At 44.0% G+C, this 21,286-nt stretch overlaps 1 protein-coding gene across 1 annotated transcript in view; it reads left to right on the plus strand.

Moving 5' to 3' along the window:
- The window catches only part of LOC124803244 (KH domain-containing, RNA-binding, signal transduction-associated protein 3-like), a 618,276-nt gene that overhangs the window by 544,443 nt on the left and 52,547 nt on the right, over positions 1-21,286 (plus strand). Inside the window, exons 6-7 of the mRNA XM_047264425.1 lie at positions 10,748-10,874; positions 19,339-19,422. Coding sequence (XP_047120381.1) covers positions 10,748-10,874; positions 19,339-19,422 — 211 coding nt within the window. The remainder of the gene's footprint in view (positions 1-10,747; positions 10,875-19,338; positions 19,423-21,286) is intronic.

A 21,286-nucleotide genomic window follows, 5' to 3' on the forward strand; every position in this document is an offset into this window, starting at 1 on the left:
TGTCTACGCAACCCCGGTACTAAATCTAGAGACTCTTCGTGCTCGTATTGTGGACGGCTGTGATAAAATACGCCATTCTCCAGGGCTGCATCAGCGTGTCAGGGATTCCATGCGACGGAGGGTGAATGCATGTATCCTCGCTAAAGGAGGACATTTTGAACATTTCCTGTAACAAAGTGTTTGAAGACAGGCTGTTACGTTCTGTTGCTGTGTGTTTCCATTCCATGATTAATGTGATTTGAAGAGAAGTAAGAAAATGAGCTCTAACATGGAAAGTAAGCGTTTCCGGACACATGTCCACTTCAGGAATGTTTCCTGAAAGTTTGGCCGTACCTTTTTGTAACACCCTGTATAAGATGAACATCAACAAAAGCAAATCGAGGATAATGGAATGTAGTCGAATTAAATCGGGTGATGCAGCGGGAATTAGATTAGGAAATGAGACACTTAAAGAAGTAAATGAGTTTTGCGATTTGGGGAGCAAAATAACTGGTGATTGTCGAAGTAGAGAGGATATAAAATGTAGACTGGCAATGGCAAGGAAAGCGCTTCTGAAGAAGAGAAATTTGTTAACATCGGGTATAGATTTAAGTGTCAGGAAGTCGTTTCTGAAAGTATTTGTAGGGAGTGTAGCCATGTATGGAAGTGAAACATGGACGATAAATAGTTTAGACAAGAAGAAAATAGAAGCTTTCGAAATGTGGTGCTACAGAAGAATGCTGGAGATTAGATGGATAGATCACGTAACTAGTGAGGAGGTATTGAATAGAATTGGAGAGAAGAGAAATTTGTGGCACAACTTGACTAGAAGAAGGGATCGGTTGGTAGGACATGTTCTGAGTCATCAAGGGATTACCAATTTAGTATTGGAGGGCAGCGTGTAGGCTAAACATCGTAGAGGGAGACCAAGAGATGAATACGCTAAACAGATTCAGAAGGATGTAGGTTGCAGTAGCTACTGGGACATGAAGAAGCTTGCACAGGATAGAGTAGCATGGAGAGCTGCATCAAGCCAGTTTCTGGACTGTAGACCACAACAACAACATTCACAATAAAGTTGCTGGCAGAGGGTTCAATAGACCACCTTCAAGCTGTCTCTCTGCCGTTGCACCCTCCAGCGGCGCGCGGGAAACGAGCACTTAAATTTTTCTATGCGAACCCTGATTTATCATAATTTATCCTGATGATCATTTCTCCCTGTGTAGGTTGGTGCCAGCAGAATGTTTTCGCAATCGGGGAAGAAAACTGGTGATTGACATTTCATGAGAAGATCCCGTCGCAATGAAAAACGCCTTTGTTTTAATGATTTTTACTCTAATGAACGTAACATGTCTGTGGCACTATCTTCCCTATTTAGCGATAATACAAAACGATCTGCCCTTCTCTCAACTTTTTTGATGTTATCCGTCACTTTCACCTGACGCGGATCGCACACCACACAGCAATACTCCATAATATGACGATCAAGCGTGGTGCAAGCAGTCTCCGTAAGTAGACCTGTTGCAGCTTTTAAGTGTTCTGCGAATGAATCGCAGTCTTTGGTTTGCTCTACCCACAACATTATCTATGTGATCGTTCCAATTTAGGTAATTTGTAATTGTAATCCCTTAGTATATAATGGAAATTGCAGTCTTCAGAGGCCGAAGTGGCCATGCGGTTAAAGGCGCTGCAGTCTGGAACCGCAAGACCGCTACTGTCGCAGGTTCGAATCCTGCCTCAGGCATGGATGTTTGTGATGTCCTTAGGTTAGTTAGGTTTAACTAGTTCTAAGTTCTAGGGGACTAATGACCTCAGCAGTTGAGTCCCATAGTGCTCAGAGCCATTTTTGAGCAGCCTTCAGATTTGTGTGACTCATCGCGTAATCAAAATTTATCGGATTTCTTTTACTACTAATGTGAATAGTCCGCAGCTCGTAGTCGTGCGGTAGCGTTCTCGCTTCCCGCGCCCGGGTTCCCGGGTTCCATTCCCGGCGGGGTCAAGGATTTTCTCTGCCTCGTGATGACTGGGTGTTTTGTGATGTCCTTAGGTTCGTTAGGTTTAAGTAATTCTAAGTTCTGGGGGACTGATGCCCATAGATGTTAAGTTCCATAGTGCTCAGAGCCATTTGCACCATTTTGTGAATAACTTCAAACGTTTTTCTATTCAGGGTCAATTGTCACTTTTCGCACCATGCATATATCTTATCTAAATCATTTTGCAATTCGTTTTGGTCATCCCATGACTTTACAAGACGGTGAATGATGGCATCATCTGCAAACAATCTAAGACGCTACTCAGAATGTCTCCTACGTCGTTAATAAAGATTAGGAACAATAGACGGCCTATAACGCTTCCTTGAGGAACGCCGGATATTCCTTACGTTTTACTCGATGACTTTCAGTCTATTACTACGAACTGCGACTTTTTTGACAGGAAGTCACGAATCCAGTCGCACAACTGAGGCAATATTCCGTAGGAACGCAGTTTGGTTTGAAGACGCTTGTGAGGAACGGTGTCGAAAGCCTTCTGGAAATCTAAAAATATGGAGTCAATATGACATTCCCTTTCAATAGCACATATTACTTAATTAGTCTAAAGAGCTAGTTGTGTTTCACAAGAACGATATTTTCTGAATCCGTGCTGACTATGGGTCGATAAATCGTTTCCTTCTAGGTAATTCATAACGTTCGAACGCTGTATGTGTTCCAAAACCCCACTGCAAATCGACATTAGCGATATGAGCCTGCAATTCAGCCTATTAGTTCTATTTTCCCATGTTTGGTATTGGTGTGACTTCAGCAATTTTACAGTCTTTAGGTACGGATCTTTCTGTGAACAAGCAGTTGTATGTAACTGCTGAACTCGAACAAGGATAACGAAAACTACGATTTTTTAAGTCACTCAGATGGTCACGATGTCACTAGTAATGTTTTGCTGTTGAAGTTGTTCAAAACTACATCAGCAGCAATACGGCGTCTGCTTCACTACGGAACAGATCGACACACGCTTTATGGTTTCATTGGAGTTGATGCACAGGCAGTCACAATCGCCTCTCTCATGGCTCTAGCCGTACTTGAGTGGCTCTTAGCGTAAACGGAGTCCTTCAGAAAGAATTCTAACGATGATAGATCGGGGGATCTGGGTGGAAACTCAGCACTTACTTCCCGGCCTATCCAAGACTCAGCAAATCTTGCCGCACGCGTCACAAAGGTAATCTGACGGTGCACCATCTTCTTCGCAAAAAATCGTGATCTCCATACAGTTGGTTAACGGCTGGCACAATTCGTTTCTGCAACATGTTAAGGTACTTTACACCTATCACTGTTCCTTTAGAAAAGAATGATCCTAAAAGTTCTCTAACGGACATAACGCGCAACATTGATAACCCAGGTACATTAACAGCTTGTTTTTCCGTATAATGGGGTTATCTCTTGACCAGGATACACAGTTATGGCGACCGGTAGTTTCATTCAGCTGAAACGTCATCTCATCAAACCAAGCAATAACATCAGTCAACTGTTCATGATAACAAATCCAGTCACAAAATTCGAGGCGCCTAACCACATTGTTCTTGGGAATGTAAGGTATCCACTTTGTTTGGGTTTAAAAACAGTGTACACTTGACTTGCTTACACCTGATTCACACGCAGCTTGCCGTATGGACTTCTTTGAGGATCTTGTGGAAGCTTGTACCACTGCGCTCACTCCTGTTTAGTCCGCTACTGATTTCTTCCTCCCACACCGTTCCTTCTTCAGATCACGTACACTTCCTTCCCTCGTAAATTTGTCGCGTAATTTCATCATTGTTACATATTACGGTGGCGCAGTATCAAACTGTGCCCGCCATCGTCTCGGCACTTCTTTTATGTATTCGCATTTCAGGTAACATCTTAAAGCCACTTTCTTTGGTCCAAGGACAGGTTTTTAGCCATCTTGTTATCTACGTGTGCCAAAGTACTTGCTGCAGAGGTAAATCCGGTAACCATCCATCAGATCACCGAAGTTAAGAGCTGTCGAGCTTGTCTTGCAATTCGATGGGTAACCGTCCGGGTATATCGGGCGCTTTTGGCGGGGGAGAGGGGGGATGGGGGTGCGAAGGGTGCAATCAGCCCTTGTGAGGCCAATTGAGCAGCTACTTGGGGGAAAAATAGCGGCTCCGGTCACGAAATCTGACAAAGGTCGGGAGAGCGATGTGCTGACCACATGTCCCTCCATATTCGCATCCAGTGACGGTGGTCGGTCGGTCCCGTTGGGCCTTCCGAGGCCTGTTCGGACGAGGTTCAGCTTGTTATTTACGTGTAGTTACTGGCAACTGAAAACAAACAAAAGGAAAACAAATGAATGGCTACACACACTAATCACATCAGCACCATATAATCATATCTTTATCACGTTATCAGTAATACCTACCCAGTTATTGAAGTTCAAAGAGTGTAAATCACTTTTTGAGAAACCCTGTGTAGCAGATTTTGTGGACTTTCAAGGACGGCCTCTTATGAAAACAGTTGTTCTTTTTAAATACTCAAATATGCCTCGGCCCATTTGTACCTGCATAATCAGCCTGAAAACGAAGGAACGTCCATGGGGTCTAGACCTGACACAGCAGCAAAACGAACTGATGGGGTTCAGATGAGTAATTTGCTCGTAAAGCTCCACAAAACAGCTCCTCAGAAACGTTTGTCGTGGTTCAATGTAAGTTTCCACAATGGATGAGCATGCAGATATTACGAGAACAGTTACAAATAATCGAAAAATAGTCTATCATCTTCCGGACCTGCGTACAGGGTAGTACTATTTCTTGTTCCGAAATTTCGGCTGATAATCCTAAAGCCATTTGAAAAGCGAGTCCTTGGCTGCGTCAGATGTAACACTGCTCCCGGCAACGAGAAAAACGGATTTGCCGAAGTGGGTACACCGGTTCCCGTCAGATCACAGAAGTTAAGCGCTGTCGGGCGTGGCCGGCAATTGGATGGGTGACCGTCCAGGCCGCCAAAAAAACATCATAACGACTGGGAGAGTGGTGTGCTGACCACACGCCCCTCCTATCCGCATCCTCAGCCGAGGATGACACGGCGGTCGGATGGTTCTCATGCGCCACTTGTGGCCTGAAGACGGAGTGCTTTTGGTTTACAACGTAATAGCAGCGGTCGAATTATGTGTGGAATGCAGGAAAATTATATGCTGTATCACTGTACACGGTGTCGTCCTCGAGTTCAGAAAGTAAGGATGTATAATGCGATCACCTTAACAGAGTGTTTGTTTACGTAACTATAACAACACAAATGTCAACTAAGTTATACAAACATAGTTGCAAAGATAAAGTGCTCAGGACATTAATGTACAACGTCGAGGATCTTCCACACACCCAGGATGAAATTCTGTATTAGGCAATGAGATACGATCACTGGCATTTCATTTCAACCACTAGACACTTTAGTTTCTAAATACTATCCGAAATAGGCTGTTGTAGTTAGAGTTTAGGCTTCACACTGCTTGCAATCAATATTCCTAACCGGAATGGGACATCGTTTATTCACTACGAAATATGACGCCAAGAAAAATGTTCCGCTACCCTCTCGCCTAGATAAATAAAAACATCTTGAAAATATACTTGGAGACTTGCCTTGCCGACAAAAAATAACTGGAGCATTTTTCTCCGCTGCAAGAGCCTCAAGAACACTCGCTCCTTTACGGATAATCCAGCGCCACAACAACATACATTTTACCAAGTTGCACTTTTCCAATCCCCTTAAAACTTTAGCTAGGTAGCAGCTGTGGTTGCTGAGAGCTTGGACAGAATGTATATGCGTGATACCACCATCTGCGTTATTTTACGGCTCAGAAAAATCAGAATAAACTCTAATATACTGATGTGTGATAGTTAATATTGCAATATCTCACGTTATATACTCGCAGGGTGAGTCACCTGCCCCTGCCAATTGGTTTATTGCAACCCGCAATGCCTTCAAATACCACATGCGGCATTTTCATTTTTTCTCGCTCACTACATAAAAACTAGTCGTCCTACAGAAAAAAATGAAAACAACTTTTTGTGGGAAATTTAATGTAACTAAATTTTGTTCTGGAACTCGTTTTCGCTGGAGGCCACAGTTTTAAGGTTATTCAAGAAAAACGTGGTTTGCTTGAATATTTCGAAAACTACGATCTCTACTGAAAACGTCTTCCAGTACAAAATTTAAATAGAATAAATTACCTACAAAAATTTCCCGTTCGTTTTTTCTATAGGACTAATACTTTTCATGTAGTGAGTGAGAGAATATGAAAATCTTGCATATGGAATTTTAAGGTGTTGTGGGTTGTATAAAACCATTATTAGGGCAGTTGAATCACCCTATATACCAGGTGATCAAAAAGTCAGTATAAATTTGAAAACTGAATAAACGACAGATTAATGTAGATAGAGAGGTACAAATTGACATACATGCTTGGAATGACATGGGGTTTTATTGGAACCAAAAAAATACCAAAGTTCATAAAATGTCCGACAGATGGCTATTCATCTGATCAGAATAGCAATAATTAGCATAACAAAGTAAGACAAAGCAAAGATGATGTTCTTTTCAGGAAATGCTCAATATACCCACCATCATTCCTCAACAATAGCTGTAGTCGAGGAATAATGTTGTGAACAGCACTGTAAAGCATGTCCGGAGTTATGGTGAGGCATTGGCGTCGGATGTTATCTTCCAGCATCCCTACAGATGTCGGTCGATCACGATACATTTGCGACTTCAGGTAACCCCAAAGCCAATACTCGCACGGACTGAGTCTGGGGACCTGGGAGGCCAAGCACGACGGAAGTGGCGGCTGAGCACACGATCATCACCAAACGACGCGCGCAAGGGATCTTTCACGCAATATTTGGGTGGAGCGCCATCCTGCATAAACATCGTACATTCCAGCAGGTGTTATCAGCCAGGCTGGGGATGATGCGATTCTGTAACATATCGGCGTACTTCTCACCCGTCATGGTAGCAGTTACAAAACCAGAACCACGCATTTCCTCGAAGAAATAAGGCCCGATAACGGTAGATGTGGTAAATACAACCCATACCGTGACTTTCTCGTCGTGCAATGGAGTTTCCACGACAGTTCTAGGATTTTCGGTAGCCCAAATTCTGCAGTTGTGGCCATTGACAGACTCTCGGAGCGTGAAATGAGCTTCGTCGGTCCACAACACGTTACTCAACCAATCGTCATCTTCCACCATCTTTTGAAACGCCCACACCGCAAATGCCCTCCGCTTAACTAAATCGCCAGGTAACGGTTCATGATGCCGATGGATTTTGTACGGATAGCGTCGGAGGGTACGCCTCAGTGCCAGCCAAACAGTAGTGTATGGAATGCCGGTGCGACGTGCGACTGCACGATCGCTGACTTCCCCGTGCATAGACGAACCTGCTACAGTGTCCATTTCTTCCTGAACTGTCTCAGCCGCATTACGCCTTGTGATCGGTCGGCCACTACGGGGTCTATCGTCTAAACAACCCGTGGCTTCGAACTTCGAAATCATTCTCGCCACAGCTGCATTTTTCAACGGACCTTTACCCATTCGAATCCCCTTCCTATGGCGATAGGATCGTAACGCTGAACTAGCACATTCCCCATTCTGATAATACAGCTTTTCAGGTAACCTCAACATGCTGCGACTGCTGGTGCATCTGATTCTCTCTCTCATTACAGCTTCTTTTATACACGATTATCATGCGCACTCACTGACGTTTTGCTGTCCAGTGGCATCTGTCGGACATTTTGTGAACTTTGTTTTTTTTTCGGGTCTAATAAAACCCCATGTCATTCCAAGAATGTGTGTCAATTTTTACCTCTCTATCTACATTATTCCGTGGTTTATTAAGTTTTCAAATTTATACTGACTTTTTGATCACCCAGTAGTTTGCAGTGATACAGTTTAAATGCACGGTATCGTCGCCAACAAATGGGTTTATCATCATCATGAACAAGTGAATCTGAAACTATGATAAACCACCAAGTTATTAATAGAAAGGGAGGAAAGAAGATTAGGGTATAATGTCCCATCAACTATGAATCAGTAAGGGATGGAGCACAGATTCTGATTCTATGAAGGAAATAAGCTGTACCCTTTTAAGAGAACTCCCTGGCATTCGCGTTAAACGATTTGGGGATAAAACGAGATACCTCTATCACAGTGTTGGTACAGGGATATCAACTGTCATCCTTCTAAACCCGTGCCATGTATGCTAACTACGCCACACTGCTCGCTCACTGAATGAGTGCAAGCACTACTCTTCTAAAACTATACTTTGTAAATCAGCGTGGAGAGCTTGGCTGCTTTTATCATACATTAAGATCTGTAATTTTCTAGTATGGTTCTGCGGGATATTCTGTTCGTCTAGTACTAAATCTCAATAGAACAGATAGGTACATGACTGAAGGATATTCGACGTTTTTGCCCTGCAAGATATTTCTTGGAGTTTGCTAACAAGGGAAATTCCCCATCGCACCCCTGTCAGATTTAGTGGTAAGATAGCCCAGTGGATAGCCCATCAAAAACTGAACACAGACCAAGTATGGAAACAGGAAAAAGGAGTACTGAACCACGAAGAAAAGCAAAATAAGAACAGTAAACGGTCCAAGAATACAAAGTGCAATAAAGATCAGCCAGAAACAGTAATGGCGTCGTGGGGAAGTGTTAATGGTGTTGGACAGCTATGCCGGCGAGCCGTGGTGGAAACTCCCTTGTTCCAATTTTTTTTTCCACAACATTATGAACTGTCCGTCCGGTCACTGAAATGTTTGTTCTCTTTCTGTAGTCTTTGCAGTTGTCATACGATACATCAGCTGTAGAGTATGAGTCATGTAGTAAGAAGACGTTACTGTCACACGTAAATGTGATGAATAGTGAGAGCAGGCGAGATACCACACAGACATCTAACAGAAATGAAAACAACAAATAAACGGGTGTGAACTGTTTTGCAACAGAGGAATTAAAGTTTCAAGACTTTCAAAACGGAACGCAACTAGAAAACGTTAAAAAATTATTTTTTGACAGAGCGCAGAGAAGCTGTGTGATTGTGACACAGTTCAGCTCTTTTGTTACAATTTATGTGACAAACTATTATGGTTTCAAATGGTTCAAATGGCTCTGAGCACTATGGGACTTAACATCTGAGGTGATCAGTCCCCTAGAACTGAGAACTACTTAAACCTAACTAATCTAAGGACAGCACACACATCCATGCCCGAGGCAGGATTCGAACCTGCGACCGTAGCAGCAGCGCGGTTCCGGACTGACGCGCCTAGAACCGCTCGGCCACAACGGCCAGCTATTATGATTTCATCTTTCCCTTGGGAGCGATCACATTCACATTCATACGAACACGCAGATAGGGCAAAGAGACATATCTCGCTCACCTACCAGATGTGCAAATTAGGTACGTCGATAAGAGATTCCATCCCATAACACATGTACTGTCACTGATGCCGTGTATGACACAGCAGACGTGTTTTCCGTTCGAGGATTCGGTTGACTTGTCGCCTTCTCATCAAACGTCTGCAGAAGCCACTTCGTTACGGCTGCTAATAGAGTAGTTGTGCAGAATCAACTGTCATTATAGGACTGTACCATAAACCTCACTCTTGCAAACAGAAGTTACACAACGACCAGATATAAATTTGAATAAAGCGAACAGCGGAAAAAAAAAGTCACGAGGCAGGTTTGAACACGGCTATCCCACTTGGCAATCCAACACTGTAACGACTTTTTTTTTCTTGATCTCGTACAGAAAATCCGATGAACCTTTGTTGTGCAGTGTCTCTCGGTTGCCAGTAAATCGCGTCATGTCGCACTTCTCAGTTCTGACCGCACAGTGAGCACATAAAAATGCCTAGAGGAACGGTGTCTCCCTCCAAGTGCAATGTGCCTGCTGAGGGTTCCGCCTGATTTCATGCAGCCCACACGACATAACTATCACGTGTGTCCTTCTTCACGACAGTGCTCAGCCGCAAACTGCAGGTCCAACGAAAGCGCTCCTGCATCGCTTTCGACCATACAACTCGGACTGGGAGTCCCCAGGTTTTAATCTCTTTGCTCGCATGAACTACTGGCTGTGACAACAATTTCGCACAGACAAGCTACAGAGCAGTATAGGGTATTGGAAAGTTGATATCTAAATCGGAGCGATGACTATGTAGAGAAGGAGTTGTTAGGTGTAGCTATATGTTGTGAATAATTTTTTTTTGAAACTTCCTGCAGATTAAAACTGTGTGCCAGACCGAGACTCGAACGGGACCGGGCGTGAGTCGTGCTTGGGTAGGTCAGTTGCTAGAGCACTTGCCCGCGAAAGATAAAAGTCCTGAGTTCGAGTCTTGGTCTGGCCCAGAGTTTTAATCCGCCAGGAAGTTTCATATCAGCGCACACTCCGCTGCAGAGTGAAAATCTCATTCTGGATTTTTTTTTTATTTTCTCTGTGCTTTCCGTTTCGTGACCAATCGGAGGTTGTAAGGAAATTGCCCTCTTATTTATCAGTGCCACATAAAGGGTTAATTAGCAGAAGTGTAGGTAGCTGCCTTTAATCTTCAAGTCATTTATTTTTATTCGAGGTTAACTAACTACAGTATATGTAAACCCTCTTCTCTGGCTGCCTTGCTGACGTTAGAAATGAGGGCTGTCATCGTGTACGTCCCTGAGCGCCACTCTGTTGACACATATTCATCTGAGACTTCAGAAACTTTTCAGTCAGGACACAGTGGACTTCTGTGTTGGCAGGACTACAACGACGAGATCCGTCAGGAGCAGATGCGCGAGATGCAGCTGCTGAGCGCGCCCTCCGCCGTTGCAGCCTCCGCCGGTGCCGACGTCCTCTCGCCAGCCTCCCCAGCTGGGTCGCCCACAGGTAAGCCAGCCGACACGTCTGCACTTGCTACACTACACTACACTACAGACACACACACACGCACACACACACACACACACACACACACACACACACACACACACACACACACGTAAGCCAGCCGACACGTCTGCACTTGCTACACTACACTACACTACACTACAGACACACACACACACACACACACACACACACACACACGTAAGCTAGCTGACAGGTCTGCAGTTGTTCCGCTACACACACACACACACACACACACACACACACACACACACAGAGAGAGAGAGAGAGAGAGAGAGAGAGAGAGAGAGAGAGAGAGAGAGATACACAGATCAAATCAAATAAGTTTCCCCCAGTAAATTAACGACCAAATACGCACTGAACATTCAGAACTGGCGCTAAACTATACAAAAATAAAACGATGGTCAAGCGAGTAGCAGCAGTAACATAGTATCCATCTAAGGGTATGGTGAGGTTTTTCCAAATCTCACCTCGTGTAGAAAAATGTGTGGTGACAGGTGGGAGTCAAGTGGTAAAGGTGTAAAAACCAGCTTATTACAACCAAAAAAGAAAACATACTAACGACGTACAATACAACAGAAAACGCAAGCAGAGAATTTGCACCACTGCTCTTTTCGGAAAAATAGTTTTCAATAGTAGTACTCTTTAAGCGAATGCTTCCGATTACTTTACATGAAAGCAAACTACCCTCAGCAAATCCAGGTTCACAGTTAATGTAGGAGGATGAGTTGAAAAGTAATACCTCTGAAAGCTATAGAAATGGACTTCTGGAGAAAATTGGCAAGAAACTCCAGGAAGGAGAAGATCAGGAACACTGAAATAATAAGAAGAATGTAAATGAAAGAAAGAATCTACGACAGTGGTACGGGCATGTACGACGAATGGAGGAAGCCAGAATGCCAAAATTGATACTGGAGTGGGAACCGGAGGGGAGAAGAAGAAGAGGACGACCAATGACCACCTGGCTCCAAAATGTACAGCACACAATGAGGAGAATGGGCGCAGAGGAAGAGGACACACAAGATCGAAACACCTGGAGGAATATTTTGAAAACATAGTTTAAGAATGTTTATTCTTCGTATAGTAATTTTCTAGTAAATTATTATGTTGGAGATAAGCCTCTGTAATGAGGAAAAGCTCAAAATAATAATAATAAAAAAATTTATGTGATAGCTATTAAAGGTTTTTAAATACAACAAACTTTATTAAGATTCTATATCTCTGTTATTCATATCTACGTTTTTGCAGCTCGCTCCTGCTAGAGGGTTCCAAATTGTAGCATGTAACACGGATGTGAATAACTTAACAAAGTCGGTGCGTGAGAAACAGCGTACTGTACTCGAGTTTCGAATTCGAAGAGTTTGTCCACACATGGAGTACCCTCTGCTTCAGCATGACAGTGCCAGAGCACACATGGGTGCGGCGACATCTGCAACAATCCGACACTTTGGGATCACTGTCACCGACCATCTTCCATACAGTCCCGAATTGGCCCCACTGGATTTTCATTTGTTTGCGAAACTTAAAGAACACCTTCGTGGACATCAATTTGATAGCGATGAAGCGGTGGAAGCAGAAGTGAGGTTGTGGCTCAGTCAGCAGTATCAGTCCTTCTACAGCGACGATATCAACGAACTGGTCTCTCGTTGGGTGATATGTGTTCTTCGTCACTCTATCTGCGCTGAGAAATAAATATGTAAAAATAGAGATTTAGGAAGTAAAATGTTAACAACGTTTGTTTTATTTAAAGAGCTTCGAGAGCTTTCACATAATGAATTCGGCGGCATTACTTTTCAGTACGTCCTCCTATAAATAGTTTCAGATGAACAAACATGCAAAATTTTTAAAAAAAATTCTATTTCGTTCGTAGGCCTAAAATACAAAAATAGTCATTAACATATATTTACACAAAGGATTAGAGGCCAACTCAAGGTGGGACAAAGATGTCAAAATACACTCCTGGAAATGGAAAAAAGAACACATTGACACCGGTGTGTCAGACCCACCATACTTGCTCCGGACACTGCGAGAGGGCTGTACAAGCAATGATCACACGCACGGCACAGCGGACACACCAGGAACCGCGGTGTTGGCCGTCGAATGGCGCTAGCTGCGCAGTATTTGTGCACCGCCGCCGTCAGTGTCAGCCAGTTTGCCATGGCATACGGAGCTCCATCGCAGTCTTTAACACTGGTAGCATGCCGCGACAGCGTGGACGTGAACCGTACGTGCAGTTGACGGACTTTGAGCGAGGGCGTATAGTGGGCATGCGGGAGGCCGGGTGGACGTACCGCCGAATTGCTCAACACGTGGGGCGTGAGGTCTCCACAGTACATCGATGTTGTCGCCAGTGGTCGGCAGAAGGTGCACGTGCCCGTCGACCTGGGACCGGACCGCAGCGACGCACGGATGCACGCCAAGACCGTAGGATCCTACGCAGTGCCGTAGGGGACCGCACCGCCACTTCCCAGCAAATTAGGGACACTGTTGCTCCTGGGGTATCGGCGAGGACCATTCGCAACCGTCTCCATGAAGCTGGGCTACGATCCCGCACACCGTTAGGCCGTCTTCCGCTCACGCCCCAACATTGTGCAGCCCGCCTCCAGTGGTGTCGCGACAGGCGTGAATGGAGGGACGAATGGAGACGTGTCGTCTTCAGCGATGAGAGTCGCTTCTGCCTTGGTGCCAATGATGGTCGTATGCGTGTTTGGCGCCGTGCAGGTGAGCGCACCATCAGGACTGCATACGACCGAGGCACACAGGGCCAACCCCCGGCATCATGGTGTGGGGAGCGATCTCCTACACTGGCCGTACACCACTGGTGATCGTCGAGGGGACACTGAATAGTGCACGGTACATCCAAACTGTCATCGAACCCATCGTTCTACCATTCCTAGACCGGCAAGGGAACTTGCTGTTCCAACAGGACAATGCACGTCCGCATGTATCCCGTGCCACCCAACGTGCTCTAGAAGGTGTAAGTCAACTACCCTGGCCAGCAAGATCTCCGGATCTGTCCCCCATTGAGCATGTTTGGGACTGGATGAAGCGTCGTCTCACGCGGTCTGCACGTCCAGCACGAACGCTGGTCCAACTGAGGCGCCAGGTGGAAATGGCATGGCAAGCCATTCCACAGGACTACATCCAGCATCTCTACGATCGTCTCCATGGGAGAATAGCAGCCTGTATTGCTGCGAAAGGTGGATATACACTGTACTATTGCCGACATTGTGCATGCTCTGTTGCCTGTGTCTATGTGCCTGTGGTTCTGTCAGTGTGATCATGTGATGTATCTGACCCCAGGAATGTGTCAATAAAGTTTCCCCTTCCTGGGACAATGAATTCACGGTGTTCTTATTTCAATTTGCAGGAGTGTATGTTTTGGTAAATAGAGAAAAAAACAAGTTGTACAATAGTTGACAAAAAAGGAAAGCAGCCAGAATGAGACGAGGAAACGAAATGAAACTTCGTTGTTTGAGGGGTATGTGATATTATTGAAGTGATTGCTCGGTAATATTAGCCCACTTATGAATATGACGTAGTCCACATTCTGGACTGGATGGGACCATTAATCCGGCTGGGAAGGTGTCATAAATCCACTGTACCCTCTCCTGAGACAAGCTGAGTCACATGTGTGTGCTCTTTCCTCATATCGGCATTCTTCAAAAACAATTACTGAAAATGATGATGTTGTTGTTGTTGTGGTCTTCAGTCGTGAGACTGGTTTGTTGCAGCTCTCCATGCTACTCTATCCTGTGCAAGCTTCTTCATCTCCCAGTACCTACTGCAGCCTACATCCTTCTGAATCTGTTTAGTGTATTCATCTCTTGGTCTCCCTCTACGATTTTTACCCTCCACGCTGCCCTCCAATACTAAATTGGTAATCCCTTGATGACTCAGAACATGTCCTACCAACCGATCCCTTCTTCTAGTCAAGTTGTGCCACAAAGGCACTGTCTCTCCCAAGGCCGTTAGTAGTTCTAATGAAATGTTGTCTACTCCCGGTGCCTTGTTTCGACTCAGGTCGTTCAGTGCTCTGTCAAACTCTTCACGCAGTATCATATCTCCTATTTCATCTTCATCTACATCCTCTTTCATTTCCATAATATTGTCTTCAAGTACATTGCCCTTGTATAGACCCTCTATATACTCCCTCCATCTTTCTGCTTTCCCTTCTTTGCTTAGAACTGGGTTTCCATCTGTGCTCTTGATATTCATACAAGTGGTTTTATTTTCTCCAAAGGTCTCTTTAATTTTCCTGTAGGCAGTATCTATCTTACCACTAGTGAGATAAGCGTCTACATCCTTACATTTGTCCTCTAGCCATCCCTGCTTAGCCATTTTGCACTTCCTGTCGATCTCGATTTTGAGACGTTTGTATTCCTGTTTGCCTTCTTCATTTACTGCATTTTTATATTTTCTCCTTTCGTCAATTAAATTCAGTATTTCTTCTGTTACCCAAGGATTTCTACTAGCCCTTGTCTTTTTACCTACTAGGTCCTCTGCTGCCTTCACTACTACATCTCTCAAAGCTACCCATTCTTCTTCTACTGTATTTCTTTCCCCCATTCCTGTCAATTGTTCCCTTATGCTCTCCCTGAAACTCCGTACAACCTCTGATTCTTTCAGTTTATCGAGGTGCCATCTCCTTAAATTCCCACCTTTTTGCAGTTTCTTCAGTTTTAATCTACAGTTCATAACCAATAGATTGTGATCAGAGTCCACATCTGCCACTGGAAATGTCTTACAATTTAAAATGATGATTAGCAATCTAAATGACAAGACTGATCTTTGCGGTGGGTGGAGACGTCTGAGGGTAAATGCTGCCGTAGTCGGCGCTCGGCGCTACCAACAGAAACTGCAACGTTTATCATCACTTCGCAGTTTTCCTACATCAACGTGAAAAAGGTCTGTTTCGACACGTTGCCAACGACGAATTAAGAATGGAAGGTATGAGTGGTTAACTGGAATGAAATACTGCATGACAATGCACCATGTACACAGTTGTTAATCAACAACCCAACAGTCGACCAAAAAAGTATTGTAATAGCAACTTTTCATCTGTACAGAGTCCCATTATTAACTTACAGATTTTCGAATTATGTGTTTTTCTTTCAGTTCTTGGTCTAAGGGGGATAGGCAGGCTGCTAGTTTCTGTATGTACAAAATATAATAATAAATCAGTACTTAAATATACTCTATTATAAGGCAAAGTTTTTAGCATGCACAGACTGTATTTTTATAGGCCGATATTGCGATATTTATTCCTTCGGTATATCGATACTTTTTGTCAATATACCGAAGGGCGATAGTGATATCTTTTAAAATGTCGATAAATCGGATTTTCGATTTTTTTAAAAATATCAATCTTCGTAGACCTTACCCTGCCCCAGTTATCCAACATCGGATAGGGGACCTACAGTTTAAGGTGGAATTCGAACCACATGTTGTTTATGACGATGCCTCACATCGTGGGAAGATGAAGCCTACACAGGAAGTAGTCCGATCCAGGCTTGATCTCGCGACCTTTTGGTTTCCTGAGACGCCCTTTATTGCTAGACCTCCCGGCCCGCCATGTTGTACACGGTAGATAGTTCAGATACAGGTTTTCAACAGTAAGTCTGCGAGCAGCAAAAATGTGATATTTACGGCCGTATCTTTGAACTCCATCGACTTAAAAGGTTAGACTAATTACGCCGCCAGGGAATCGTAGACCTCGGTATGGGACTTCAATTTCGACCGGATATATCCATCCGTTCAAGAGATAAAGTGCTCTTAACAGTAGGATAGACAGACAAACAAGAATACAGCAAATATAACCCACAAGGGGTCCGATTTTACCGGTTGAGGTAAGGAACCCTAAAAATATAGTGACTGCATGGCATTATTGGCTGGGAAGCCCCGTCTGATGATATTCGGCTGCCTAATGATAGTCTTCCTATTTGACGCCAGTTCGACGACTTGCGTAGTGATGAATATGAGGGCAACACGACACCAAACCCCCAAACGGACAAAGTCTCCATCCCGGCCGGGAATCCAATATTGGACCTCCTGGTATCGAGGAAACAACGCTAACCACTAGAGCACTAGTTGCAACCAAATAATGACTCATTTTTGTATAAAATTTCGTAGAAATTATTCCTTACGTTCCTGAGATAAGTTTCTATGTCAGCCATTTCAACCTGCGTCCATATCGGTGGTAACTGGTTCTTACCCCCTAGAGAAAGCTTCACAGATGTGCATACAACAACTCAGTAAAATTTCATTGCCGTCGGTTGAATGGTATAGGAGCGCATAGGAGACAAGCAAACAAACACACATGCAAACAAATATTGAGAGTATATATTGGATTAATAAGGAACACGGGTGGACAACCTGCTGACCGTGACTCGGATCTGGCCAGCGTTTGCTTCAATTCGGCCAGCGGAAGAAATTCGAGGAGAGAAAACGAGATCCTCGCATTGCGCATTTCACACACATTGCTTCCTTAACTCTTATATTTCATTTGAGAGTATCCGTATACGATAATATTCTCTACAAACTCAGTATTTTCAGGTATAATATATTGAAAGGGCATGTAGGGAAGCCTAGCGCAGAATTAAAACAAATTATCGATAAACATTCATATCACGGATGCCATACCTTCAAACTTTTGCATTAGGGACACTGCTAAAGCCGTACAGCAGCCAGCGGAAGAAATGAGACTACTGTTTTACCTTATTCGTACTTTTTGATTTGAACCAAAATAGTCTCCCAACGGAGTATGGATTAGCCGTGCTATGCTACATACCCTGAAGTGACAAAAGTCATGCGATATCTGCTAACATTGTATCGGACCATTTTTTTCCCGTCGTAGTCGAGCAACTCGACATGGCACAGACTCAAAAAATCTTTGAAAGTCCCCCGCGCTAATATTGGGCAATGCATGAGATTCACGTCGGGCGATTTGGGTGGCCACATCATTAGCTCGCATTCTCAAGAATGTTGTTCAGACCAATTGTGAGCAATTATGGCTCAGTGAAACACGGCATTGTCATCCATAAAAATTCCTTCATTGTTTGGGAACATGAAGTCCATCAATGGTACCCGAGTATACAAACGTAACCATTTGCAGTCAGTGGTTGGTTCAGCTGGAGTAGAGAACCCAGTCGATTCCATGTAAACACAGCCCTCACCATTATGGAGTCACCACCAGCTTGGACATTGCTGCCGGCCCTTGTGGGCGAGCGGTTCTAGGCGCTTCAGTCCGGAACCGCGCGACTGCTAGGATCGCAGGCTCAAATCCTGCCTCGGTCTTGGATGTGTGTGATGTCGTTAGGTTAGTTAGGTTTAAGTAGTTCTAAGTTTTAGGGGACTGATGACCTCAGATGTTAAGTCGCATCGTGCTCAGAGCCATTTGAACCATTTGGACATTGCTTGACAACATGGGTCCATAGCTTCGTGAGGTCTGTGCCACACGCGAACCCTACCGGCAGCTCTTGCCGACCGAAATGGGGACTCGTCTGAACACATCACTGTTTTCCAGTAGTAGAGGGTCCAACCGCTATGGTTATGACCCGAGGAGACACTGCAAACGATGTTCTTATGTTAGGAAAGGCAGTCGCGTCGGTCGTCTGATACCGTAACCCATTTAAACCAGATATCGCCCCACTGTCCTAACGGGTACGTTCATCGTACGTCCCACATAGATTTCTGCAGTTATTTCACATAGTATTGCTTTTCTATTAGCACTGACAACTGTACGCTAACGCCGCTGCACTCGGTCGTTAAGTGAAGGCCGTCGGCCACTGTGTTGTCTGCGGTGAGAGGTAATACCTGAAATGCGGTATTCTCGTCACACTCTTGGCTGTGTGGATCTCAAAATAATGAATTCCGTAATGGTTTCAGAATGGAAAGCTTCATACGTCTAGCTCCACCTACAATTCCGCGTTCAAATTCTGTTAACCACCGTTGTGGAGCTGTAATCACATAGGAAACATTTTCACATGAATCATCTGAGTACAAAGGACAGCTCCGCCAATGTACTGCCTGCCATTTTGTGCCTTGTGTAAGCGCTACTGCCACCATCTGTGCATTTGTTTATAGCTATCCCATGACATTTGTCACCTCAATGTACAAACTCAGGCAGCCTCCTTTGTTGTATGGCTGCGTTTTCTTGTTATTCTACAAATAAACCGAGATCTACCGCCCTCTTTAGCCAGTGATCCAGTGTGGCCATCGAACTGATTGATATTGCAGCCTCTGGTGTTCTTGTAACGCTACCCCCCACACACACTCCCGTGCATCCTGGCGGCTCAGCACGCTCCCCGGTGTCTCCTTGCAGGTGCGGCGGGCGCCGCGGTGCAGAACGGCCGCGTGCAGGCGGTGCCGACGACGGGCGCCGCGCTGGTCTACGGAGGGCAGCCCAACGGGCGCGCCGCGACGGCTGCGGCGGCGGCGGCAGCGGCGGCGGCGGGCTACCTCTACCAGCCGCAGCAGCTGCTGCTGCACCCTGCCTTCCGCGGGCTCGCGGCCGCCAGACCCGCAGGTAAGCACGCCATAGAAATTCGTTGAGGGGAGACCTGGGACAGAAAATGGAAAAAAAACAGACATGGTCCTTTCGTGCTAATGTAGGCAAATAAACGTAGGATAGAAACCTACTTGTTTCACGCAGGTCAGGTCTGAACTCACATCATGTAAGAATTTAAAGGTCGAACAGAGCTAATCACTGGGGTCCTGCACCCAAAATTTTTCTTAATCCAACATCGAGGTCGGAATTTGCTTTGTCGATATGAGACGTCAGAAACAATTACACTGTATCCCAAAGGTACCTTATCTTATGATCGTCGATTATGGATCATGATAAACATAAATTAATGATTCAATAATGAGTTTAATTATCCTTAATGTCCCCCCAACGAACCTTTATCATCGAATACAGAACGACTAACAAAAAATTATACATAAGATTATGTTAAAATCTATAGGGCCTTCTTGTCCTAAAGATAAATTTAAGCCTTTCCTCTTAAAAATAAATTCAAAAACTTTTTAACATCCAGTTGATTTCATTAATTCCAGCCACTAATTAAGAGTCTACTGATAATGCTACCCTTGCACATTCATAACACCTTGTAAATTCACGAAAAATTTTTCCTCAGTGAGCAGACCAAACCTCAAAACATTATCAAGAAGAAATGTTTATGATAAGAAGTCAAAAATCAATGTTTTCCAGTTTCTGATAACAAGTTAACAACAACAAATACTTAAATGAGAATAAATATACCAATTTTGGCATTATTACAAAAATTGCGAAATCCCATATCTCAATGAAATACCTAAATTAATTACAAAATCAAATTTTAAAATAATGAATTAAAATGTAATCTTTGAGATAGCTGGTTTATAGCTTACTATTATATTTTAAATGAACAAATTATAGGTTAATAACCTTAAGGCTTATCACTTAAAGAATAAATAAGTTTACATTTATATTTAAAAAATTAAATATAAACAAATTAACTTTTTCTTGTTGTTGTTGTGGTCTTCAGTCCTGAGACTGGTTTGATGCAGCTCTCCATGCTAATCTATCCTGTGCAACCTACATCCTTCTGAATCTGCTTAGTGTATTCATCTCTTGGTCTCCCTCTACGATTTTTACTCTCCACACTGTCCTCCAATGCTAAATTTGTGATCCCTTGATGCCTCAGGACATGTTCTACCAACCGATCCCTTCTTCTTGTCAAGTTGTGCCACAAACTCCTCTTCTCCCCAATCCTGTTCAATACCTCCTCATTAGTTACTTGATCCACCCACCTAATCTGCAGCATTCTTCTGTAGCACCACATTTCGAAAGCTTACATTCTCTTCTTGACCAAACTATTTACTGTCCATGTTCCACTTCCATACATGGCTACACTCCATACAAATACTTTCAGAAACGTCTTCCTGACACTTAAAGCTATACTCGACATTAACAAATTTCTCTTCTTCAGAAACCCTTTCCTTGCCATTGCCAATCTACATTTTATATCCTCTCTGCTTCGACCATCATCAGTTATTTTGCGTCCCAAATCGCAAAACTCCTTCACTACTTTAAGTGTCTCATTTCCTAATCTAATTCCCTTAGCATCACCCGACTTAATTCGACTACATTCCATTATCCCCGTTCTGCTTTTGTTGATGTTCATCTTAAACCCTCCTTTCATGACACTGTCCATTCTGTTCAACTGCTCTTCCAAGTCCTTTGCTGTCTCTGACAGAATTACAATGACATCGGCAAACGTCAAAGTTTTTATTTCTTCTCCATGGATTTTAATATCTACTCTGAATTTTTCTTTTGTTTCCTTTACTGCTTGCTCAATATACAGATTGAATAACACTGGGGAGAGGCTACTACCCTGTCCCACTCCCTT

Source organism: Schistocerca piceifrons, chromosome 6 (assembly GCF_021461385.2).
Source record: "Schistocerca piceifrons isolate TAMUIC-IGC-003096 chromosome 6, iqSchPice1.1, whole genome shotgun sequence".
Lineage (NCBI taxonomy): Eukaryota > Metazoa > Arthropoda > Insecta > Orthoptera > Acrididae > Schistocerca > Schistocerca piceifrons.